Source organism: Hibiscus syriacus, unplaced genomic scaffold, assembly GCF_006381635.1.
Source record: "Hibiscus syriacus cultivar Baekdansim isolate YM2019G1 unplaced genomic scaffold, ASM638163v2 tig00008145_pilon, whole genome shotgun sequence".
NCBI classification, from domain to species: Eukaryota; Viridiplantae; Streptophyta; class Magnoliopsida; order Malvales; family Malvaceae; genus Hibiscus; species Hibiscus syriacus.
The window spans coordinates 1777321-1803636 of NW_024062153.1; the positions used below are offsets into that span (position 1 = coordinate 1777321).

General features: G+C 34.6%; 3 protein-coding genes across 4 annotated transcripts; 2 read left to right on the forward strand and 1 right to left on the reverse strand.

Annotated features, from left to right (window-relative positions):
* LOC120202031 (polygalacturonase inhibitor 1-like) lies at positions 1–25608 on the forward strand. 2 transcript variants are annotated; one of them, XR_005523698.1, is made up of 3 exons: positions 1–1025; positions 24319–24325; positions 25597–25608. XR_005523698.1 is itself a non-coding variant. In XM_039202517.1 (1 exon), the coding sequence occupies exon 1, from the start codon at positions 11–13 to the stop codon at positions 932–934; it is 924 nt and encodes a 307-aa protein (XP_039058448.1). In that variant the 5' UTR covers positions 1–10; the 3' UTR covers positions 935–1179. The 2 variants fall into 2 exon arrangements, 1 of the variants encoding a protein (XP_039058448.1); XM_039202517.1 differs by lacking the exons at positions 24319–24325; positions 25597–25608 and having other exon boundaries at positions 1–1179.
* Positions 5801–7701, reverse strand: LOC120202033 (protein GIGAS CELL1-like). Its single transcript, XM_039202519.1, has 2 exons — positions 7270–7701; positions 5801–6371 (listed from the first exon to the last, which is right to left on the reverse strand). Exons 1-2 carry the CDS (start codon positions 7612–7614, stop codon positions 6015–6017), a joined length of 702 nt encoding a protein of 233 aa, XP_039058450.1. The 5' UTR covers positions 7615–7701; the 3' UTR covers positions 5801–6014.
* LOC120202034 (ras-related protein RABA4d-like) lies at positions 24213–26316 on the forward strand. The gene is made up of 2 exons (XM_039202520.1): positions 24213–24610; positions 25846–26316. Exons 1-2 carry the CDS (start codon positions 24384–24386, stop codon positions 26285–26287), a joined length of 669 nt encoding a protein of 222 aa, XP_039058451.1. The 5' UTR covers positions 24213–24383; the 3' UTR covers positions 26288–26316.

Genomic DNA, 26316 nt, shown 5'->3' on the forward strand with positions numbered 1-26316 from the left:
CCAAAAAAAAATGAAAATCCTACCAGTTCTCCTCTGCTTGCTCTTCTTCTCCACCTTCATTTCACCGGCTCTGTCAGGGCGGTGCAACCCCCAAGATAAGAAGGTCCTCCTCAAGATCAAAAAAGCCTTGGGCAACCCTTATCTCTTGGCCTCATGGGACCCCAAAACCGCCTGTTGCGACTGGTACTGCCTCGAATGCCATCCCGATACCCACCGTGTCATTTCCCTCACCATGTTCACCGACAACAAACTCACGGGCCAAATCCCGGCCGAAGTCGGCGACCTTCCGTACCTCGAAACCCTCCTTTTCCGACACCTCCCCAACCTCAACGGAACCATACCATCCACCGTTACCAAGCTTAAGAACCTCAAAACCCTTTGGGTGAGCTGGACCAACCTGTCTGGTCCAATCCCAGAGTTTATTCCCCAACTCAAGAACTTAACTTACCTCAACCTTTCATTTAACAACCTCACGGGTTCCATCCCGAGCTCCGTTTCCACACTCCCAAATCTCGATTCTTTACATTTGGACAGAAACAAGTTAACTGGTTCGATACCAGAATCTTTCGGTAGCTTTCCCAGCAGGAGCCTGTACTTGTTCATCTTGTCTCACAATAAACTTTCGGGTACAATCCCTGCGTCTTTAGCCAACATGGACTTCAACATCATCGACTTGTCGAGGAACATGCTTCAAGGTGATCCTTCGGTGCTGTTTGGAAAGAACAAAACGACGTTCGATATCGATCTTTCGAGGAATATGTTCCAGTTTGACCTGTCGAAATTGCAGTTTCCCAAGAGCTTGGCGAGGCTGGATCTGAATCATAACAAGATTACGGGAAGTATTCCGGAACGGTTGACGGAGCTGGATTTGCAGTTTTTGAATGTGAGTTACAATAGGTTGTGCGGGAAGATTCCAGTTAGAGGGCGGTTGTAGAGTTTCGATTACTCCACGTTTTTTCACAACCGGTGCTTGTGCGGTGCTCCGCTTGAGAGCTGCAAGTAGAGGTGTAGGAACTAAGTTAGGTTTTGGGATTAATTATACTTTTGAGTCCTGAGCTCGTATTCTCATTTCATAATGATCCCAGAACTTACCTTTTCTGCATTGACTTTTATTGTGTAGAGTTTTTATTGACTGTGTGTGTTTCTTTGACTCTAAAATTAAGATTTTATTGTCATTTACCTTTGTTTCCTTTACTCACGTCAACTCATTCCATTTCTTGTTTTAACCTATAAAATTTGCATGAGTTAATTGTATCATGTGTCCACTATCTATGACCTTCCGTTTAAATTGGTTCCTATACTTTCAAACATTTCATTTTCATCCTTAAACCATGACTTCAAACTTTTGAACATTTCATTTTCATCCCAAGTTGTGATCTTCGCTCTAAATTTTTTGAATATTTCATTTTTATCCTAAATTATATGTATATACTAATCACATCTCTTGTTAATAAAATTATTGTGCCAAGTTATTTTATCATATGGTTGAAAAAATAAAATTTAGGTTAAACTATTGTTGAAATGGACTACATATTTGGATGATTTGGGGACAGAGTTGGAAGATCTAAAAGTTTAGGGACCAATTTAGAATGAGATTCATAGTTGGGGATGCAATTGGAATGTTTAAAAGTTTGAGGACTAATTTAGAATGAGAGTCATAGTTTGAGTATAAAATTGAAATGTTAAAAAGTTTAAGGACTAATTTGAAATGAGGATAATAGTTCAGGGACATATGTTGCAATTGACGCAATTTGACTGTTAGAACTGTAAGGTTTTGCGACTCAACAGCGACGCACGCTGTAATTTATAATTTGAGATTTGATTAATTGCTTTAAAATGTTAGTAAAGAGGCTTCGTTTAGTAATATTGCTTAAAATCACTTTCGACTACAAGCATTGGCAAACGGGGTAAAATCTAAGAGAATAAGTGCTTTTTAGAACTGTCGCCTTAAGAAATATTTTTTCTTATCTGTATTTTATTAAAAATATGATTAAATAAAAAGAATTATATTTTAGTTATTCTTAAATAAAAAGTATTATATTTTAGTTATTCTTAAATAAATAAATAATAATGTGGACATATATGATGGAATTATATCTCAATTTATATAATTATTATTAGAATATAAATATGATAAATATTAAAATAATATTTTCTAATATTTAATTTATGATTGATAGTTCATTATCCTAGTGAGAGACTTTATCACTATAATTGAAGATTTTAATCCTGAGTCTAGAGATGAACATTTGTCGGATTTCAATCCGATCCGGATCGGTTTTTATCCGATCCGGTTTTTTTTTCATAGAAAAAAAATCGGTTTATAAAATAACCGGTTCGGTTTTTAACCGGTTTGGAGGGCCGGATATCCTAACCGGTGTACCGGTTTCGGTTTTAAAAAAACCGGTTTTTTTAAAAAACCGGTTATAAAAAAACCGATTTTAATATTCCAGATTGCTCATAGGGAACCGATTCCTCACTGAATGGTTTGGCTCCGAGATTTCCAGAATGCTCGGAGGGAACCGATTCCCCCATAGGGGGTACCGATTCCCCCCTATTCAACGGTCGAAATATTTGAATTTTACACTTAGGGAACCGATTCCCTATGAGAGGGTACCGATTCCCTATGAGAGGGTACCGATTCCCCCACGCTCCAAGCATTTTTATTAAATGTTTTCACACTTAAACGGCTATATTATCTTCATTAATTATCACTAACGTTCAGAAGTGATTCAAGGTGTATTTAAGCAAGCTTAGAAGCCATTGATCAAAGACAAGAAACATCAAGCAACTAGAATCAAGAGAGAATCAAAGAGAAAGCATCAAACCTCAAGTTCGATAAATTCAAATACTTAATTGAAATACTTAATTAACTCAACATAATTGAAATACTTAAATACTTCCAAGTTTGATAAATTCAAATACTTAAAAACTTCCAAGTTCGATAAATTCAAATACTTAAAAACTTCAAGTTCGATAATTGAAACAAAGTTTACGATAATTGAAATAAAGTTATAAAATAAACTACATTGCCATCTCTTCTTCATCATCTTCGCCTTCTTCGTTTGGAGGGGATATTCCAAGTTCGACTTCTTCAATGTGTAAGTTTGCTTCCAAATCGGCATCAATTGCATCTTCTAGGGTGTTGATATGTTGCTTACGAGCCGCTCCATCCAAATAATCCTTTAAACAAATGCATACTTCCACCGACTCGGGACTTAGTCTTGATCTCCGTTGCGATATAACCTTGCCACTAACAGAAAAAGCGGATTCCGAAGCTACCGTAGAAGCTTGGACGGTTAGTAAATCACGGGCCATGGCGGCTAGAATCGGAAATTGTGCTTCCTTTTCTTTCCACCAAGCCAAAATATCCAAACTTTCAAACTCTTCAAATGTCATTTTTGATAGAAAATCGCATGACATATAATTTCCCAACTCGCTACTTGGGGTGGTAGTACGTGATCGTTTGGATTGGGAATTTACAAGAGTGTTAAAAAGATTCAAATTTATGTTACTTGGACGTCTACTAGATGATTCCGCATTCATTCTCATTTGATCGTGTATTACACTACTTGATCCGTATTTAGTTAAATAAATTGCAAACATGTCTCGAAAACATTTGTTAAAATAATTTATTTGGTTTTGGACAAAGTTGGGTTCATCATCGGTTAGATTAAAAGCAAACGCAATTTGTTCAATTAGTGTTTCAACCCCACCAACATTTAACGTTGGGTTTAAAGCGGCGGCACAAGTAAAAATGGGGGGAATCTCCTTAAAATATTTTAAAAGTTTTTCCTTCATTGCAAAGCCAATTTCTTGAAAAACTTCGGTTTCAAATTCAAAGTCATTTAGTCGGGTAGCCAACAAAAATATTTGATTAAGAACCAACGGGCTAGTAGGGTAATAAACACCGGATAAAAAAGTTGTTGCATTTTTAAAAACCTCAAGCAAATCAGTTATTTTGGCTATAGTTTCCCAACTCGAATCCGGATAAATGTTTGGGACATGACCCCTCTCGAAAAGCCGATCGTGAAATGTTTGCAATGTTTCCCTTTGCCTTAAGGCAGTATGCATCATCATCCAAGTTGAGTTCCAACGAGTTGGACAATCAAAGCTTTTTTTATTAACGGACTTACAAAATCGTTTATAATCATTTAGTCTTTTGTTGTTGTTACAAAGAACCGATTTTATCATTGTTTTAAATTCTAATCTAATCGGCTCAATAACCTCCAAATCGGCTTGCACGGATAAATTAATTATGTGTGCAACGCAACGGGTATGAAAAACGCACCGTCTAAAATCGGTGAAAGTAATATTTTCAATCTTGGAACCGCGTTTGTATTATTCGATGCATTATCAAAGGATATAGAAAAAACTTTATTTTCTAATTTATAAAGACAAATTACCCTTTTTAAAAGTGTAAATAAATTAGCACCGGTATGCGGCTCACCGAATAATTCAAACGCGATTGTTCTTTTCATCATTTGCCAATTATCTTGATCTAACCAATGTGACGTAACGGCTAAAAAAGAATTTCCGGTATTATGAGGGGAACTCCAAACGTCACATGTAAGCGACACACCATAACGGTGTTCTTGGAATCCTAAAATCATTTTTTCCCTCGCCGTACGCCACATTTTTATAGCATCTCTTCTAAGGGTAGTACGACTTACTTGAGTATAACGTGGTTGCATTAGTTGTTGAATTGTTATCGTGAAATCTTCATCATCAAAGTGGTCGAACGGCAATGCTTTTGTAATCACGAACTTTGTAAACGCTTCTCGTAATTTTTCATTGTCGTAAACAAAAACACTACCTTGCGGTGTAAGATTCGATTGACTAGGATCCGATCTTGAGCGAAGTGCCTTGCATGATTTTGTCAAATGGTTCTTCAACGTTGTGTTTCCTTCCGATGCAAGAAACTTTAGACAAAGTTTACAACGCGCCCTCCTCGAGCCATTTGACATCTCACATAAATCGTAGTGATCCCAAATGTCTTTGTTTCGAGTGTATTCGATCACTCTCACGACTTCAAGGTTTCCCCCGACGGAAGATTCAGCTGTGTTACTCATGATGAACAAAAAATTACAAAAGTAAGATTTGAGAGATGTTTAAGTGTTGTGTAATAAGATTTGATAAATTTGTAATCAACCAAATACATCCCCAACCTATTTATACATGTTTAGGGTGGTAAAATGGTAATTTTTTAAAGAAAAAAACGGTCAAAAACGGTCACAAAACCCCCCCAACGGCTATATTAACGGCTAGTTTTTTAAACCCAGACCGGTTTTTTTTTCGGATAAAAACCGGTTTTTTAACCGGTTTTTTTCAAACTGGTTTTTTATCCGGGAAAAAAACCGGTCTAGGTTTTTTTCTCCAAACCGGTTAAAATAACCGGTTTAAAAAAATCCGATCCGGTTAAAAAAAACCCGTTTTTCCCAAATCCGGTTTCGGATATTTTTTTCGCAAAATCGGATATTCGGATTTTTTGTGCACCCCTAATCCTGACCCTCCCAACAAAATAAAATGTTTTATGAGAGTCCTGCCATCTTATTCATAAAAAATAAAACAGCCAAGATGGCAACAATTTTGTTTCGTAATAAACAATGTCAAAAGCAGAATGGAGAAAAGAAACAAGATTGTTTATCAGTCTTACACCATAGCCTTCAACAAGGATTCATGGAAACTATTTTCAAGAGGGGCGACTGTTGCTCGGTCCATCCTTGATTATATGTGAAGAATGTAGTATAGAACTTCTTATTAACTTAAAAGATAATGAAGCTTACAATTGTGCATACTAATCTAGCAAAGGCAACCCATTAAAGAAAATGAAAGATTGAAATCGTCTATGCTATCTGGTAATAGACTATGTTTGAAGAGTGTAAACATATCATCAGAGGATGATAAGCCAGCCAGCCAGCCTTAGCCGGTCCACTGCAAGGTGGTTTGCAAATCTCTAGCCTTGTAGTTATTCTCACTGATTCTATCTTTCCAATGTCACAATGCGGTAGAGATCAGCGGATTGACATCAATGTGCGGACTTTGTTTTGCCTTTCTGCTTTCTTGGCACCGGGGGTCCTCTTCAATTTCTGTAGTTCCTCCATGACAGCTTTGCCTACAGTGTCAATGGAGTTCAAGAGTTTCTTTTGAGGTGTAAGAAGCTCTGATTCCTCAGTATCCATGTTTGTGACACTAAGCAAAATATTTGACACATTATGGACTGATGGAGAGCATGGCTTCTTCAATCTGGCTGTTGAAGCTGGAGTTGAGAAACCTGATGATACGTTTGAATTAACATCCTCAGGTATTATTGGGGTCTCAATTGCCACGCCTTCTCTTCCTCCTGTATGAGCTCTCCTCCTTTCAATGGCCTGATTCAATCCTCATCAAATTCAATTACCATGCTCAAACAAGCCTTAGAAAACCCCCCACCCATTTGTCATTAGAAAGTTTGAATGACTATTACCATTACCATAATCAAATTCAATTTCCCCAAAAAAAAATTCAATTTTTTATATAATTTTATATATTTTTATATATTTTTATTTATAATATGTTTTTATCCTTAAAATTTTATACATTTTTCTTCTATGTTCACCCCTTGACATAAAGTCATGCCTCCGTCCTTAAGAGTCCCATACGGTAGCCGATGATTTTAATAAAAAGAAACAGAAAAGAGTTAATTAACCCGTTTATGATCATTGATGGAACAAATGTTCTGTCGAAGAAAACAGAGAATTCATTTTAATTCCTGCTTAGAAAAGATAGGAAAATCAAAGAGGAAGAACCAAGATCGAACTTTCCTCCTGCTTAAACTCTTAAATGCTATGCAGAATCTTCCGTTAATTCATAAAAAATATATATACTGCGAATGAATTGAGGCTAACCAAAATAGGCAGTCTTAAAAATTAATTGTCTTGAGATAATGATCAAAATGTTACATTTAGGGATGGACCAAGGGTGCTGGAGGAAGCAATTGTTTCTTCAAAATTTAAATTCTTATACAATTGAATATATTTCCTATTAATGATCTGTTTTATTCCTAAATTTTGTAAGTTTGTCACCTACCCTAAAATCATGCATCAAGATTACATCCAAATGGAAATAAAACCAAAACCAGGAAAGTAATCAGCAGTTGAATGGTCATTATTTCAATATTTTATCATCGGCGAAACTAAACTAGAGCAGCTAAACAAGCCAAACAAAGAGTTTTTCCTGAAGTGATCACAAAACAAGAAGAAAAAAATTGTAAGTAAAAGCGAGCATTACCCTCAGAACAGCAGTAAAATCATTGAGAGGAGCTCTTGGATACCAAGACGGTAACATACTGCCCGTCCCTCGACCCATTGCACGGCCTATGAGCGGAGTATTCTCTCTTCCCATGGCCGGAGATCGGTAAAAACTCCTTCCCTCTCTAATACCGGATCTCGGGGTGCCAAAACTGCTGTCCCTGCGGCGCCCTCCACCGACACCCATTGAACCACGTTGTGGAACAGGGGAGACTAACAGCTCCCTTGATTCATCTGAGAAGATGCCCAAAGTCCCAGATCGTGTTCGAGAGAAGACTTGAGCTATATCAACTGTTCTAACGAGTCTATCTCTTGATTGTGCCATTGCTTATGGATTCCAACTATGAAAGATAAGAGATTGAGGAATGGATTAGCTTGAGAGAAATGAGAGCTTTGCTCTCAACAAATAATGGTGAATCCTGATAGGTGGGGGGAAGCTTTGGCGTGTGGGAAACAAGTGATTTTTTGCAAAATTTTCAAAATGAAAATTGGGCGGTATTGTAGGCTGAGGCTGGTGGATTCAAGGAAAATTTTGTCCGGTATGGAAAGCAATGAAAACAGGTTAAACTACACTGATGGTCACTGAATTTTTAGACTTCTTTTATTTTGATTATTGAATTTTTAAAACATACATTAAAATCGTTAACATTTAATTTGCTTTCATTACGGTCATTACCGTTGAGATAAGATGATGCTTCATGTTAAAATTTATTTATTTTATTTAGTTTCCAAAAAAAAACTTAACTTGTATTCCTTCAAATTGGCCATTGGCACTCCTCATTTCGTAGTTGTTTTGTCATCGTTTGATGGTTTTATCAGTCAAAAAATGTGATCAAACTGCTCTTTTTTTTATTCAATTCAAATTTATCAAATCCCAACATAAACTAAAAGCTAAAATTTCTCGATTAACCATTTCAATCATCATATCAGCTTGAAATTGAATTATGCTAATATTTTGGTCAAACAAATCCTTCCAACCTTTGTGATCGACCAACGACCATTCTGTTCATCAGAAACTTGTCACGGTCAAGATGAATAGTTTTCATTTTCTTATATTTTTACTCTTTTACTTGTTTTTATTTTATTGTTTGTTACCACTAAGAGTTGTGACTATGAACGATGATCAAATTAAGTTGGTTATGGTGGTTGAACGATGACAATGAATATGATTCCTCGACTAATTTGAAAGCTTAGAATTTTTAGCGTGATATATCAACTTTTCTTCATAATAGGTAATAACAGTGATTGTAATAAAAATAAATTAAAATTTTAGTGGTTGTAGTGTAATTTTAAAACATTTAGTGATCAAAGTAAAAACCCTAAAAATTCAATGATCATAATGTAGTTTATCCTAAAATGATCGGCTACTAAATTGATTGTTCTAACTTCTAATTCTCGTTTCAGATATTTTGATTCTTACATTAATAACGTCAACAATTAAGTTGAACAAAATGACATTTTTTAAAATTCTAAATCTAATTTTAATTTTACATAAAGAAGAGGGGAAAAATTAGAAGGGAGATAAGAGTACAAATATCTGAATTTGATATTTTTAGATACTTTTTTAGACCTACTGCCGATACTAGTAGCAATCAAAAATTTATTCAATTTCCATGATATTATGCATGGATCATATATATTGAAGACACCTAATACCGTCCGATTAATATTATTATATTATATAATTACAAACTATATTATATAATATACATTTACACTTATTCCGGTTTTACAGGGCCTTAAAAATGCTCAGCAGCCCACGTGTGCCACCCAGACCCCAAACACGCAGCAAGCTAGGGTTTTCAAAACCCTAGCAAAACTTACATCCTACGCCGCAAGTACGCCCAACATCCCGTTCAACGCCGTTGCTCCAGCAGCCGGGTTCACCGCCGGTTTTCTCGGCCTTCAACAAACGTGAGTCAAGGAGACTCATTCACAACCAACCAAGCAACAAATATAAAAGTTTTAGTTCAAGTAGGAATCAAAGTTGTAATCTAAAAATAACAAATATTATATTATAAATAAGTGTAATCCATACCATTTGTAAAGGGGGGATTTTGATACGAAATAAAAACATAAACTTACGAGCAATTTTAGGGCGAAATCTGTTGGGAAAATAAACCCCTTGTAATCCAACAATCCCTTTAGATCGCAACATTAACAAAAATACTTGAAAAATAAAAGAGAGAAAACACAATAATTTAACGTGGAAAACTCCCAAATGGAGAAAAACCACAAGCGTTGTCAAAAGACAACCAAGAGAAAAAATATTTACTATGTGGAAAATTATTACAACCACACTACAAAATATTTAACTCTCACACATGCCCAAAAGCTAAAGTACACCCCAAGAGAATTTCCCTTTAAATTCTCTACTAGTATAGCTAATAGCTTTCTAGTACACCACTTGTATTTTGGTGATTGACATACATTTAAACAAAGGGAAATGTTCTATTTATAGGCTAAGAATTTTTCCATCCTTTGTTCATTTCCAATGTGGGATTTGGCCAATTTTTGCCAAAAACTAACAAAATCCAAGTAATTTCCTGTAAAATTTCGAAAGCACAAAGGTAAGAAAACCTTACCTATTTTCGTTTGGTTGACTTGCATGTGGGTAATATTTATTTTTGTCACCATTTTGGTTTGAATAGAACCCAAAAGAAGCGTTTTTGTCGATGAATGGAGGGGCTCGGTCGAGATTTTATCTCATATATCTAGCCCCCGAGGCACTTTTTATAAACATCGTTTTGATTTTTGGGAGCTAGATTAAAAGAGTTTTCAAAAGTTTTAAAAAAATAAAAATAATTTTTTTACCGTCGATGAACGGTGGCCGGCGCCGTTCAAAGGCGGCGGCGAGGCGGCACACGGTGACCAACGGCCGGATTCTGGAAAGCTTGGTCATTGTTCTTCATTTGTGAAGAACAATGGAGAGAAAAAAGAGAGAATGGGAGGGTTGCTTTCATGCGTGAGGGAGAGAAATGAAGGATTAAAAGAATTTTTGGCATTTATAGTGTGCTCGTGTATCGACCCGCAAAGCATGACCAGACCCGAGCGGATCCCCTAGGGGATCCGCGTGTTTCTGAACGAAGATGGGTTTAATCTCATTCTGGTCCCTCTTGTTTTTAATCTTCCATTCTGACCACATTTGTTCCGATTCCACCCCAAAATCTTTTTAACTTGGCCTCTAAATTTTATATTTTTTTCAAATTAATCCTTTATTATTATTATTATTATTTATATATATTTTATTAGTATCATATATTTTTATATTTCATTTTATGTATTTATATATATACATTTTTTTTCTATTCTACTATTTTGTTTCTACTTTGATATATATATATGTTTTGTGTTGTTTTGTTTTCTATTATTATTATTATTATTATATCTATTTTTTGCTTGCTATATTTTATTATATATTTTGTTGAGACTTGGCTAGCTCATGGTTTTAGAAAGTAAGAGTCCACCGCCCATTAATTAATTGAGAGGGACATGTAAATTGGTCAATGTTTAGGTACTCAGTATCTCACACTCTCGAGACATGAGCCTAGGGTTGGCACATTATCATTAATCTATTAATTTTTTTCTTTTTTTGATTTTCTATTTTATTTATTTATTTTATTTCATTCATTTTTCTTTCTTCATTATTTATTTTCCTTTTTTATCTAACACGTATTCTGTCTTTTAAAGAGTATATTTTCAATCAATCAGGGGTAAATTTCATATCGTTATTTTACCTTTTAGTTTAAATTAAAATTTTCTTAATTTAAGACAACTGGAAATTATGTAGTACCGAAATGGCAGTTTAAGGGTGTTAACCCTTCCTTGACTGTAACTGACTCCCGAATCCGACACCTTTTTTGTAAGACGCAGATCATGTAAGAAATAAGGTATCCGATCAACCCATTTTATTTTTCAAATAAATTATCGGTGGCGAATCCAATCCATATTTTCCAAGTCGAAGCCCAATTCCGGGGCCCAACCGAAAGACGGTTTCGACAGCTTGGCGACTCCGCTGGGGACACAAGTAAGTGAGTCAGGCTAAGGTAATTTTCAGTTGTCTTTTTAATGAAAAGGTAAGTTTAAATTTTAAGGTAACATTTCGTTCCTTATTGCTTACTTTGATTATTTTTCAAATAAATAGTTGTACTGACCGTTTTTTAATGGTTTCAGCCCTTAAAGATTTTTCATCTAAGGCTCTAAACCCGAGCTCCGAACCTGTTTTATGTGGGGGCGAAAGCGACGCATTCGTGTGAATTTATTCATCGCATATGCCTAGCAAGTAGCCTTCGGGATTCATATACCTTATGTCTTCGTGTGAATTTATTCTCCGCATAGACATAAGGGAATGTGTCCTCTCGAGTTTAACTTAGTCCACACAAGCATGTGATGGGTTTAGGACTAAGGGTCTGGTAAGCCCAAGGGGGCACCGGCAAGGAGAACTCGGGTACCTTTTTTTAGAACCTAAACCGCGGGACTATGGAGGATTAGAGCCTACCCCGAAACCATATTCCAAAACCTATGACATTTTTACCCTAACCATGTTTCTTTTTTTTTCCCTTTCGTTATTTTATATTTATTTATTTATTTTTATTGTACTAACTGTTTACCTTTGTATTTATTTTCCTAGCATTTGCATCATAACAAGAGGTCATTGATCCCTAAAAAGGTATTTGTTACACACAAAATAATTTGAACTAATGGACAAAGGGGTTGTAATACAAGAGATGAAAATACAGAGGACAATCTACAAGGCGACTATGCGTCACATCCAATTCAAAAGACGTGACACCCACAATTGAAGAGTATATCACTCTGCTGCGTTATAAAGGACTCAGAATGAATCGGGTCTACATCAAACACAATGAAGGTTTATCTTGGAAGAACTGACTGGAAGAGGTTGCAGGGGCAAGATGAAGGTCAATGATCTGGGGAGTCCCTTCAAAGATAATAATGGATAGCTGAAACTGGAGACCATTGCTGACGAATTCAAGAAACATACAAATGAACTTCACATAGTTCCTATCGATTGAGGGCTCTAATGACGTATTCATGCTCAACAAAAGATAAATGCCCGAGATACAATCATTCGAGACTTCTTGGGCTCGTACAAAAAGCAACTCAACATTTGCACGGTTCATCAAGAGAAGCCGGAGCGGTTCGACAGGTTATTCAACTAGTGACAGACGAAGGCAGAAGACTAGTCAACTGTCAGAAGCTATCATGATATTTTTTGTCTCTTAAAAGATAAAACATTTTTGTCCCCAATAAGGATTATTCATAATAACAGACACATTTTTTGGATCAATGCTTTGGACATTTCATACATCAGGCATTTAGACATATTTTACATTTTATTATTTTCTTTGCATTCACATTAACTAACGGAAGAATGCTTCAATAAAAGGGAAAAAATACTGGATACACCACCTCAAGTGTTAGACACACCTCATCCACATAACACTCGCTTGAAAAAGAGGCAAATGGAGGCCAGAATCATTCAAATCGAAGAAAATATGGCAAAATTGCAGAAAGAGCTAGAAGTTAAAATGGCTCAGAACAATAAGAGTACCATGGATTCCATCGCGAGAAGTCAGGAGTCTTTAGTCGAGCAAATCGTGGCTAAGTTGTCTGGTTTACAACAACAAGCAAGTGCACCCGAAGTAGGTGCGTCTGAGGGGGTAACCATATCACCGACCCTGCAGGTGGTTATTTCACCCGGGATCATGCCCGGACCGTAAGAAACCTCTTCTGCTACCAAAGGAAAAACGTCATCTGCTGCGAAGGGGCAAACTTCCACAACCTGTCCTGGCAACCATCCGGATGATAACAATATCCCGGATTTCGATGAAGAGGACAAAGCGAAAAAGATGGCAGAGAAGATCAGGATGCTGAAAGATCATATGAAGATGGTCCAAGGAGACCATGATTATTTTGGATTGGACGTAATGGAGTTGAGCCTAGTTCTATATTTGGTGCTTCCACCAAAATTTAAGGTCCCGGAGTTCGAGAAGTTCGATGGGAACAACTGTCCCTCAGCCTACATCAATATGTTCTGTCGGAAGATGACGATATATGGGGGAAATGACCAACTCCTGATCCACTGTTTCCAGGAGAGTCTATCCGGTTCAGCTATTCGGTGGTACAACCAACTCAGCCGAACTCATATTAAGACATGGAAAGACTTAGCCAAGTCTTTCTTGGAGCAATACAAGCATATTAACGATAGGAGACCAAACCGGGTTATGCTACAAAGCCTGGAGAAAAAGTACAATGAAAGTTTCCGACAATACACACAGCGATGGAGGGATTTGGCTGTGCAAGTTCATCCACCTTTGGATGAAAAGGAAACCAGGAAGTTGTTTGTACATACCTTGAAGATGCCTTACTTCGGGAACTTGGTGGCAATTACATCGGGAACTTTCTCAGATCTAGTTATGGTTGGTGAGATGATCGAGCTAGCTATAAAACAAGGAAAATTTGAGGGAAGCGACTCCAGTGAGAGGTCTCCCATGAAGAACAAAGAGCGAGAGATCAATAATGTCAACACCTACAACGTTAACAAAGGTGTTACGATCTCAACCACTGCAGCTGTATCATCCGGTACTTCTAAACGGACTCAGAGAGAACCAAGGAATGAAAGGGAATCTTACATGACTAATCTGGGGATTAGACCTCATAATTTCTTCCATAAAAAGACTCGCATCAGTCCAATCCCAGTGACATATGAGGAATTGCTCCCAACGCTAGTTGAGAAGAATCTTGTGACTCCAGTTCAATCCAAACCAAGAGAGGCCCCATATCCTGAAGGCCATGACATTAACACCATATGCAGTTGTCATATCAGGAGCTCAGGGCACACCACTGAAAACTGTGGGGCATTGAAACGTAAGGTCCAAGATCTGATCGATTCAGGGGCATTGACTTTCAATGAGTAATGAGGCATTCTGATCGAGTTGATTGGGGCATCCATCAGGAGTTTTGTTGTGTTCTCATCTTGTTTGAAATTGTTTTTCTTTTGTGCTTCTTATGTTCAAAAGTCACTTGACGTTTAAACATTTTAAATAAAATGCTTCATTCTGAGGAAATGAACAAATTTTAATCTTGAATTCCTTCAATATCACCTTAATTAAAAGTTGTTTAATAATTGAGGTTGTAAATCTTTTGCAAATGACAAGATTAAACCCTACAAAACAAAGAACCCTTGTCCTAATTTAAAAGATATATCAGACTACACACTCTTCTCTTATTGGGACCGAGCTAGTTTTCTCTTCTCATGAAGAGTCCATCAAAGGTTTGGTATTCGGTATATGTTAGGAGCGAACAGAATGGGGCAACTAGCACATAAGATTGCAAAACTAATTTATACTTTTGTTTAAGACGTTCAGTTATGATCATGATCTTCTCAGATGGAATGGTCAAGTAGGTGAATCTAGTTTAAGTCAGTTTCTTGGGAATTGAACTCTAACGATGAGATTTTCTGACCTTCAAAAACACCTAGACTATAACAGGTTCTTCTTAACAAACTTAAGAAATTGGACTCGTATACCCACATTATAAAATTATTTATATACAATAAAGCTTGAGTTGTCCCTCTAGAGTAATTGGTTAAACGCCCCGGCTTTATGGATAATATTCAGTTAGCCTGATAAAGGTGATTATACTGTACAATAAAGCTTGAATTGTCCCTCTAGAGCAATTGGTTAAAACGCCCCGGCTTTATGGATCCAGCTAGCCAGACAATGGCAAATTTAAATAATGAGTTTTGGTAAAAATGGACTAAGGGAGTTAAGGAACACCTGTTATAGTCAAATACACACGAGCACTCAGGAATCTCATTTTTAGACTGATATTTCTGCACTACCTTTGTTAGAGGAGCTTACAAAACTTGAACAAATAGAAGATTTCAGAGAACTGAAACATAAGTGTTATGAATTCTGAAAGGTCTAGCCATTGATTTTGCTAGTTGTTTCATTTTGTTCGCCTCCGATCAAAATGCCAAATCAAGAAAGAGGGGCATGCCATGGTTTTCGCGATGATCGAATTGATGAAACAAACTTTAATAACCCACCTCTAAACCAACTTTTTGATCTTGATATTTGTCGAAGGTTTGCAGCTATCAAAGATTAAAAGAGCATTTGATTCTTTTGATATCCAATGAACTCCGGTTTTATGATTTGCTTCAATTGTGAAACCTAGAAGGAGGCAATATTTTTCAAAACTCCTTTTTATATTTTTCAAAATTTTGAAAATTCAAAGAAAAAAGCATTTTCAAACAAGATGAGTTCTCTGGAAGCATGTCTTGGAAATCAACGAATATCTCTCCGAAGCTCAAGATTGAAACTGGGGGCAGGAGAAGCCAGATATTTGGGGCATAATTTGTTGGAGCAAGGAAAATAAATTATCTTAGGTTGAGGTTTGTAAGAGTACACCCTGGTGGAAATGAAGACAAAATGAGTCAGAGATAGAATGAAAACTGCTCACGCAATTATTCCATTCATAGATCAATATTTTGTACATTGGATTTAAGCATATCCAAGATCAAGAATAATAAATTTAAGATTTTAGAATCAAGAGTCATCGAGACTGACAACCAGAGATTGAAATTTCTCTCCAAACCCTAACATATTTCGCATATACATCAACACATACATACATTACACATGGAATTTGCATCTTTGCATTCATCATCATGTGTAATAAAGATCTTGATTTTTTTTCTCTTTAGAGAACAAATTCAATAGCAAATAAATTTCATCTTGGCATACACCAAACATCCATCATCAGGATAGTTACATCCATATGCATTTTATAGATCTTTTAGGAGAAGTTGAGATCAAAAGACAACAAGACATCCTCATCAAGACGGAACAATCATCCTCAGATTCAACATTTCCGATATAAATTTTGTCTCGCTTGAGACAATCTCATTTAATGCAGATGATTTATCTCACTTGAGATTGTTATTCTTAAAACAGACCTTGTCTCACTTGAGACTGTTTTACTTGAAAGAGGATTTATTTCCCTCAAGATTGTTTTTCTTAAAACAGATCTTGTCTCACTTGAGACTGTTTTACTTGAAATAGGATTTATTTCCCTCAAGATTGTTTTTCTTAAAACAAGATTTTATCTCGCTTGAGATAGTTTCCCTCGAAACAAAAAATTTTGTCTCCCTTGAGACAGTTTCTCTTGAAACATAAACATCGAAAACATTTCATCGAAAACATTTCCCTTGAAATGAATTTTTTCTCTCTTGAGATAGTTTCCCTTGAAACAAATTTTGCCTCCCTTGAGACAGTTTCTCTTGAAACATAAACATTGAAAACATTTCCCTTGAAATGAATTTTGGCTCTCTTGAGATAGTTTCCCTTGAAACAAATTTTGTCTCCCTTGAGACAGTTTCTCTTGAAACATAAACTTTGAAAACAGTTTCCCTTGAAACAAATTTTGTCTCCCTTGAGACAGTTTCTTTTGGAAGTTTTGTCTCTCTTGAGACAGTTTCTCTTGAAACAAATTTTGTTTTCGTCTCTCTTGAGACAATTTCCCTTGAAACAAATTTTGCCTCTCTCAAGACAGATTCTCTTGAAACAAAATCTTTGAATATGTTAAACTAATTTCGTCTCCCTTGAGACAGTTTCTTTTTGAAACAAAATTTTGCCTCCTTGGAGACAATTTCTCTTAAAAAAAACCTTTGAAATCGTTTTCTCTTGAAACACAAAAAAACCTTTGAAATCGTTTTTCTTGGAACACAAAAAGAAAACCTTTGAAATTGTTTCTCTTGGAAAAAAAACCTTTGAAAATGTTTCTCTTGAAACACCAAACCTTCGAGTTCAGTTTCGCTCAGCTCAAAGGCACATCATTTGCAGCATATCTTAAGTCGAGAAAAGCTATTTGTCAACGTAGACCTTTCGAGTTCGATCTCATTCAGCTTGAATGCCTATCAACCACTTGGTGAAGTCAAAGAATTATTTTCCATCCAAATTTTTAAACCAAGGTCTTTAAACCGAGAAGAAGACCGAAGTTGACCACAATTTGGCAATAAGAAGCCACATTCAAATTTCAATTCCATGTCATTTCAAGATGAACTCGACTTTGTGACGGAGGAGCTATCCGTAACTCAATTCGATAGGGAGTTATTCTTAATTAATATTCGAGTCAATTTTCAACTCCACCGAACGGTATTTGTGTCATTTTATCTTTTCCCTATTTTTTGTTCCACGAAAAAGGATAAAGAGGGGCAGATGAAGACACCAAATATCGTCTGATTAATATTATTATATTATATAATTACAAACTATATTATATAATATATATTTACACTTATTCCGTTTTTACAGGGCCCTAAAAACGCTCAGCAGCCCACGTGTGCCACCCAGACCCCAAACACGCAGCAAGCTAGGGTTTTCAGAACCCTAGCAAAACTTAAATCCAACGCCGCAAGTACGCCCAACATCCCGTTCAACGCCGTTGCTCCAGCAGCCGGGTTCACCGCCGGTTTTCTCAGCCTTCAACAAACGTGAGTCAAGGAGACTCATTCACAACCAACCAAGAAAAAAATATAAGAGTTTTAGTTCAAGTAGGAATCAAAGTTGTAATCTAAAAATAACAAATATTAGAATATAAATAAGTGTAATCCATACCATTTTTAAAGGGGGGATTTTGATACGAAATAAAAACAGAAACTTACGAGCAATTTTAGGACGAAATCCAAGTAATTTCCTGCAAAATTTCGAAAGCACAAAGGTAAAAAAACCTTACATATTTTCGTTTGGTTGACTTGCATGTGGGTGATATTTACTTTTGTCACCATTTTGGTTCGAATAGAACCCAAAAGAAGCGTTTTTTCCGATGAATGGAGGGGCTCAGCCGAGATTTTATCTTATAGATCTAGCCCCCGAGGCACTTTTTATGAACATCGTTTTGATTTTTGGGAGCTAGATTAAAAGAGTTTTCGAAAGTTTTAAAAAATAAAAATATTTTTTTACCGCCGATAAACGGCGGCTGGCGCCGTTCAAAGGCGGTGGCGAGGCGGCACACGGTGACCAACGGCTGGATTCTGGAAAGCTTGGTTCATGTTCTTCATTTGTGAAGAACAATAGAGAGAAAAAAGAGAGAATGGGGGGTTGCTTTCATGCGTGAGGGAGAGAAATGAAGGATTAAAAGAATTTTTGGCATTTATAGTGTGCCCATGGATCGACTCGCAAAGCATGACCCAACCCGAGCTGATCCCCTAGGGGATCCGCGTGTTTCTGAACGAAGATGGGTTTAATCTCATTCTAGTCCCTCTCGTTTTCAATCTTCCATTCTGACCCCATTTGTTCCGATTCCACCCCAAAATCTTTTTAACTTGGCCTCTAAATTTTATCTTTTTTCAAATTAATCCTTTATTATTATTATTATTATTTATATATATATATATTTTATTAGTATCATATATTTTTATATTTCATTTTATGTATTTATATATATACATTTTTTCCTATTATACTATTTCGTTTCTACTTTGATATATATATATATATGTTTTGTTTTGTTTTCTATTATTATTATTATTATTATATCTATTTTTTACTTGCTATATTTTATTATATATTTTGTTGAGACTTGGCTAGCTCATGGTTTTAGAAAGCAAGAGTCCACCGCCCATTAATTAATTGAGAGGGACATGTAAATTGGTCAATGTTTAGGTACTCAGTATCTCACACTCTCAAGACATGAGCCTAGGGTTGGCATATTATCATTAATCTATTTTTTTCCTTTTTTTGATTTTCTATTTTATTTATTTATTTATTATTTTTTATTTCATTCATTTTTCTTTCTTTATTATTTATTTTCCTTTTTTATCTAACACGTCTTCTGACTTTTAAAGGGTACATTTTCAATCAATCAGGGGTAAGTTTCAGAATGTTATTTTACCTTTTAGTTTAAATTACAATTTTCTTAATTTAAAACAACTGGAAATTATGTAGTACCGAAATGGCAGTTCAATGGTGCTAACTCTTCCTTGACTGTAACCGACTCCCGAATCCGACACATTTTTTGTAAGACACAGATCAGGTAAGAAATAAGGTATCTGATCAATCCGTTTTATTTTTAAAATAAATGATCGGTGACGACTCAAATCCATATTTTCCAAGTCGAAGCCCAATTTCGGGGCCCAACCGAAAGACAGTTCCGACATATATCATGGTGGATTTTTTAGAAAAAAAAATTATCTTCCACAATAGAATCTGATAAATGAGATTTTGAGTAAGTGTCTACATAATTTTCTTCTGTCCGAAGAAATGATTTATTGAAATAATGAGTCACCATTGATATCAACACATTTGAGATCGTCAAATGTTCATGAGTTCCTCTATTCAATCATTTTCATTCTTCTTATTGACGGATATCTCGTTCGTACACATATTCTCTTTGTTTATGAACTTATAATGAGTTACAAACAGAGTTCGAAAAGGTCCAATCTTTGATGATTCCATCCTACATAATTGAATTGCGAAACTTCTAGATAGGTATTCCTACATTTGAACTGAAGTGAGTACTATTGGTGGACTTAAGACCCATAACTTAAAAAATATGAAAAAAAATAAAAATGAATAGTTTGGTCAACCGACCAAATAAACTAAATTATAATTTATTTTGATAATAAATTATTGATTTTTATAAATTTATGTCCACTAAACTATTCATATGACGTGAAAGAAAGAAATATTTTATATACAAATATATGTTAAAAATTATTCAACACTATTCATGAGTAGAGTAATAAGCAATTTATTAGGAAGTGTCGTATCTTCATTTATTTAATCTAATTTTCTCTTAATATTTTGATATCATCTTTTTCTCTCATTTTAGTTTTGTTTAACTAATGTCAATTTTAATTTTAATGTTAGTTGTCGATCGTCAATAATGAATAGTTATCTTATTTTTTCATGTTATGTCTTTTGTTTATTTTTTGAGTTTTTTTAATTTTGAATAAGAATTTATTTTTTTATAACACGTTTTTCTACGCTCTTGTGTCACACGTTTTCTTGTGGCATGATCCTTATAACTTTGGTGCGTTTTCTCATACTTTTTTCGATCGTTTTGATGCTCGCACAAAAACAATCATGATATTTGTTTTCTTATTGATTTGTAGGGAATCATGTATATTCATATTCATTCTTGGTAAAAAAAAAGTTGTTTATCGATATAATCAGAATTGTATATCAAAACAATCCATCGGGTAATTTAGTACGCTGACCACTCTGATAAGTGTAGAATTTTGCATACTTTGGACATTATTTACTCCTCATTTTTCACTTAGATGTTACTGATTTGTTCCATTTGAGCTTGTTTTTATGTAGAAATTTCATTTGAATTAATCAACCTAGAACCAATAGTTAAAGGCAAAATTTGAACTTTTTTAAGAGTCGTGGCAAGAGTCATGGGCACAACATTATTTGAGTCCAACGTAGAAGATTTCGGTAGTACAATCAGCTTCTTTTAGAAGACGATCCAACATTATCTTAAAGTTAATGTGAAAATTATTCTTAAGATAAATACTTGAAAGAATGTTATCCAAATGAATCAAAATTCAATTAGAACCACAAGATTTAAATAATTATATTTATCTTTCGTGATAAACTTTTATTTTTAAATTTATGATTTTTATTTTAAAGATTTTATATTTATTATTATTATTTATTTAGAAATTGATTATTTTATTTACTTAAAATTCTCGGTATAAATACCCATTTGATTCAATAGTTAAACACAACTTGAAATTTGTATATTCACTGGCTATTTATATAAGAGTATTTTCTTTTACTTTTCTTCTCCATTCATTTTTTATACTTCCAATCTTATACAATTACAAATTACAATTCGACATTCATGAAAGGCGAAAAATAATTTATTAAAAAATATCTGACCTGAAATTTATCCAAACCAGGTAAGATCCGATCTGAATTATATCTTTCAATGATGTGACCCGATCTGAACGAAGATCCAACCTGAAGTCCATCCGAACCTGATATTTAATTGATTTAAACTCGAACCGTTTTGAGCTAAATTGATATCGATCTAAACTGAAATTAGTCTGACTCAAACTTGAACTGAATTTGATTTCAAATCAATATGAGAATGACCCGAATTGATTTGACCCAAATCCGACTTGATTCAAATAAAACCATTAAATTGACCTAACATAAATCGTATCCGATTTAACCTGGCCTAACATATATCCATTATGGAGTCCGAATTTTCTTCACTATTTATTTTTTATTTTGTTAATCGTATTGATCCAAAACCTAGCCTTTCGTTGGCTAGTTCTGTTGTATAATAGCCTTAATATACGACTAAAGATATGTCTTATCAAAAATGTTAATATTTTTTTAACATTTCCGGTAAAACGCTATCTAAAACATTATTTTTTTTACCAGAAATGTAAATTTCGCTATCTAATTTCCGGTAAAAAAAATAACATTTTAGGTAACACCTAAAATTAACATTTCTGGTAGAAAAAGATAATATTTTAGGTAGCTATTTACCGAAATTATTAAAAAAATATTAATATTTTCTGTAACGTTTTTCCTTAATTGTATATTAAGTCTGCCATAACTTAGAGATGCCCTTTCGTTTAAACAGGTATTGGAAGAAGCAGGTTCCTGCATATACCAGATATCATGGTTGTTGAATCACTAGTCTGTCTGCCACCACCAGTCCCAGTCCAGGTGCTTTGGGTTGGGCAAATTCAAATAACTAACCAATAATTTTATTTAATTCATATTCCAATAATTCTACTTTAAGTTTTGCAGACAATCCATGAATAAATTCAAATATTATAGAAAGATATAGTAACTAAAAGGGTGTGTTTGGTTCACAGAATATAAGATTACCAATGGGAATAAAAGATTATAAGAGAATAGGATTACTGGGAATGTTGTATTTTGTGTTTAGTTGATTTAGCAGGAATGTAAGATTACCGTGTTTGGTTAAAGGAATAAAATATTATTGAAATGTATATTTGATCAAATTGTCCTTATTATATATTTGTATAATATTACAAGTTATAAAATATTTATATATTTTCTTTAAAAATTTAAATTCATAATATTTATATAATTTTTTTACAAAATAAAAAAAATAAAAAAGGTTTAATGAAAGGGTAAAATTTTATTTTAACCCCTGAACTTCATATAAAATTTTAATTATAGACTTTTTTGTAAATCTAAAATAATTTAAGGATAAATTTGTAATTTAACCTTCATATAATTTTTATTATTCAATGACAGAAGAAGGATATTTTTGAAAAAAAAATAAAAATTTAAGGGCATTTTAGTCCAAAAAGTCGGTAATGTTACAATACCTAAGGGAATGGAGGTAATGACATTCCTGGTAATATACCCCAAAAAATCCACTATTGGTAATAAAATATTATCGGGAATGACATTCCCGACCAAACCAAACGGGGGAATGTTGATTCCATTTCCGGGAGAATCCCACACTCCCCCATCCAAACGCCCCTTACATTTCCAGTAATGTTTTATTACCAATAGTGAATTTTTTGGGGTATATTACCGAGAATGTCATTACCTCCCTTCCCTTAGGTATTGTAACATTACTGGCTTTTTGGACTAAAATGCCCTTAAATTTTTATTTGTTTTCAAAAATATCATTCTTCTGTCATTGAATAATAAAAATTATACGAAGGTTAAATTACAAATTTATCCTTAAATTATTTTAGATTTACAAAAAAAATCTATAATTAAAATTTATATGAAGTTCAGGGGTTAAAATAAAATTTTACCCTTTCATTAAACCTTTTTTATATTTTTAATTTTGTAAAAAAAATTATATAAATATTATGAATTTAATTTTTTAAAGAAAATATATAAATATTTTACAACTTGTAATATTATACAAATATATAATAAGGACAATTTGGTAAAATATACATTCCAATAATCTTTTATTCCTTTAACCAAACACGATAATCTTATATTCTTGTTAAATCAACCAAACACAAAATACAACATTCCCAGTAATCCTATTCCCTGATAATCTTTTATTCCCACTGGTAATCTTAGATTACGTGAACCAAACACACTCTTAGGGTGTGTTTGGTTGGGGGAATGTGAGATTCCTATGGGAATGGAATCCACATTCCCCAGTTTGGTTGGCCGGAAATATCATTCCCGGTAATCTTACATTACCAATAGTGGATTTTTTTGGGTATATTACTGGGAATGTCATTACCTCCCTTTCCTTAGGTATTATTGGATTACCAGCGTTTTGGACTAAAATGCCCTTAAAATTTTTTTTCGTTAAAAAATATCTTTATTCTGTCATTGAATAATAAAAATTATACGAAGGTTAAATTACAAATTTATCCTTAAACTATTTTAGATTTACAAAAAAATCTATAATTACAATTTTATATGAAGTTCAGGGGTTAAAATAAAATTTTACCCTTTCATTAAACCTTTTTATATTTTTAATTTTGTAAAAAAATTATATAAATTTTATGAATTTAAATTTTTTTAAAAAATATATAAATATTTTCCAATTTGTTAAAAAACAAATATATAATAAGGACAATTTGGTCATATATATACATTTTAATAAATTTTTATTCCTTTAACCAAACACGGTAATCTTATATTCCTGCTAAATCAACCAAACACAAAATACAACATTCTCAGTAATCATATTCTCTGGTAATATTTTATTCCCATTGATAATTTTACATTCAGTGAACCAAACGCACCCTTATAGTATAGAGTAGATGTTTACAGATATTGAAAAAGATGGATAAAGCTTACAATAAATACAAATGACGGCACTAAAATTGGACGTGCATGCGCCACGCCTAGTTTTTTTTCAGTTAAAATTCTAACAACCGTTACTGTAACCCTAACCCTAATTGCCGATTCGCATCCCTCATCCCCCATCGTACCTTTTCGACGTTCGTAGTTTGATCTGTAATTATGCCATGTGAGGTTTAATTCTCCTGTGTATTACGCCAGATCCACGCGATAGATCTAAAGTTTGATCTCTGTGTTCGACGATCGGGTGAAATTTGTGGGTTCTGAGCGGTGGATTCATCTCACAATGTCAAACTTATATGGAGATTATAATCAAAAGATCGATTACGTATTCAAAGTGGTATTGATTGGGGATTCAGCAGTGGGGAAATCTCAGCTGCTGGCTCGTTTCGCCAGGAACGAATTCAATGTGGATTCAAAAGCCACGATTGGTGTTGAATTCCAGACAAAAACCCTAGTCATTGATAACAAGACGGTTAAATCCCAAATTTGGGATACTGCTGGCCAAGAAAGGTACGAGGCTTGCCCCCTCAAATTTTCATTTCTTTTCTTGAGCGAGCTTGCATAGTTGCTATATTTGATGGAAATAGAGAAATAGAGTAGAAAATCTCAAGAACAGGATCAGGTACCCAAATCCTCACGAATTTTCATTTCTTTTCAATCTGGGTCTTTTTTTTTTAATATATACAAAACGATTCCTCACGAATTTATTTGTGCGAAATCCCGAATCTTGAGTTTAATTAAATTGATGAATTAGATACCTGTAGATGTATTCGTGTCTAAAACACGTACCCAAATCCTAGCAACATAGGGTACATGCTCTTTCTGTTTATTTGCATTATCAGTTTCTAGCCAGAATACTATCTTCGTCACCCTTATTCTGCTTCAGGTGTACTCTTTTTCGTCTTTACCGTGGTCATGATCTTTTTTTTTTCAAATGTTATCTTGTTTCAGTTGTAAACTGTAGTTTCGATGTATAGTTCATTTTCCTCCGGTAATGCGCCGGTTAGAAGATATGATTAGAGTAATCCTTTTATGAAGTTTCTTGCAGATAAAAGATATACTTGATGGAAAGATACAAGATTTTATGTCAATGGTGCACTAATAAAATTTCAGAGAAAATGAAAATAGATTTTCAATAGAAAATACAAAGAAAATATCTAAAATATATAGTACTTTGAAATTATCGGACAATCACCCCACTCACCCCTAGGTGAAAAGACCATGAAATGATACTTGAATTGTGATGGAAACATGAAATTTTGGTTTGCATCTAGAAAGTCTTTACTAAAATATGTGTACATCATTTATTTTCTATAGCTATGAGCTATCTGTTTTCTTCCTTCATACCCTCAAGCACTTTTTCATCCACGTCGAAAACCCATTGGGAAGTGTCAAAAGTTCAGACGAAGCAACTCAACATCTGTGCCGGATATTTTGTTCCCTATCCAGTTCAATTAATGAAAACAGTTTTGGTCACTTGCCTACCACCGTTATACCAATATGCTGTTCTTATGTATGTGTTTTGGCACAAGCACATGGGATGAATGTATCATGTATTGGTAGGCATATTTTTCCTTGCATGGATGTTATACACCTTTACCTGTTTGCATGCATGCTTGCTTGAATCTTATCTTAATCTGGCTGTGCATCTCTTGATCTATATATATATATCAGTTTTGCTTGAAAATCAGTGCCTTGAGTGCATGATACATCTCTTGTAGCTTACGGTTCCAATGACAAATCAGGTACAGGGCTGTGACGAGTGCATACTATCGAGGAGCAGTAGGAGCAATGTTAGTTTACGACATGACGAAGCGGCAATCGTTCGACAACATGGCAAGGTGGCTGGAAGAATTGAGGAGACATGCTGATACGAACATCGTGATCATGCTTATTGGGAACAAGTGTGACTTGGCGAACCTGAGAGCAGTACCAACTGAAGATGCACAAGAGTTTGCTCAAAGGGAGAGCCTGTTCTTCACGGAGACATCGGCACTAGAATCAACTAATGTTGAGACGGCATTTTTCACGGTTCTAACACAGATATATCGAATAATCAGCAAGAAAGCACTCACTGCTAATGATGAGTTAGATCCCAATAGCAATGCTGCTCTTCTTAAGGGAACCAGGATTATTGTTCACAATCAGGAGATGCAAACACCTAGTAAAAGTGGCTGCTGCGCATGAGCCCAACAGCCCCATCTGTTTTTTGGCCA

What these genes read in the sequence shown, in the direction of transcription:
- LOC120202031 (XM_039202517.1), top strand. Translation starts at nt 11, where the DNA reads ATGAAAATCCTACCAGTTCTCCTCTGCTTGCTCTTCTTCTCCACCTTC.
- LOC120202033 (XM_039202519.1), bottom strand. Translation starts at nt 7,614, where the DNA reads ATGGCACAATCAAGAGATAGACTCGTTAGAACAGTTGATATAGCTCAA. An exon ending in ATTTTACTGCTGTTCTGAGG is followed by an intron (nt 6,372 to 7,269) that starts GTAATGCTCGCT and finishes GGATTGAATCAG; the next exon opens with GCCATTGAAAGGAGGAGAGC.
- LOC120202034 (XM_039202520.1), top strand. Translation starts at nt 24,384, where the DNA reads ATGTCAAACTTATATGGAGATTATAATCAAAAGATCGATTACGTATTC. An exon ending in GATACTGCTGGCCAAGAAAG is followed by an intron (nt 24,611 to 25,845) that starts GTACGAGGCTTG and finishes ATGACAAATCAG; the next exon opens with GTACAGGGCTGTGACGAGTG.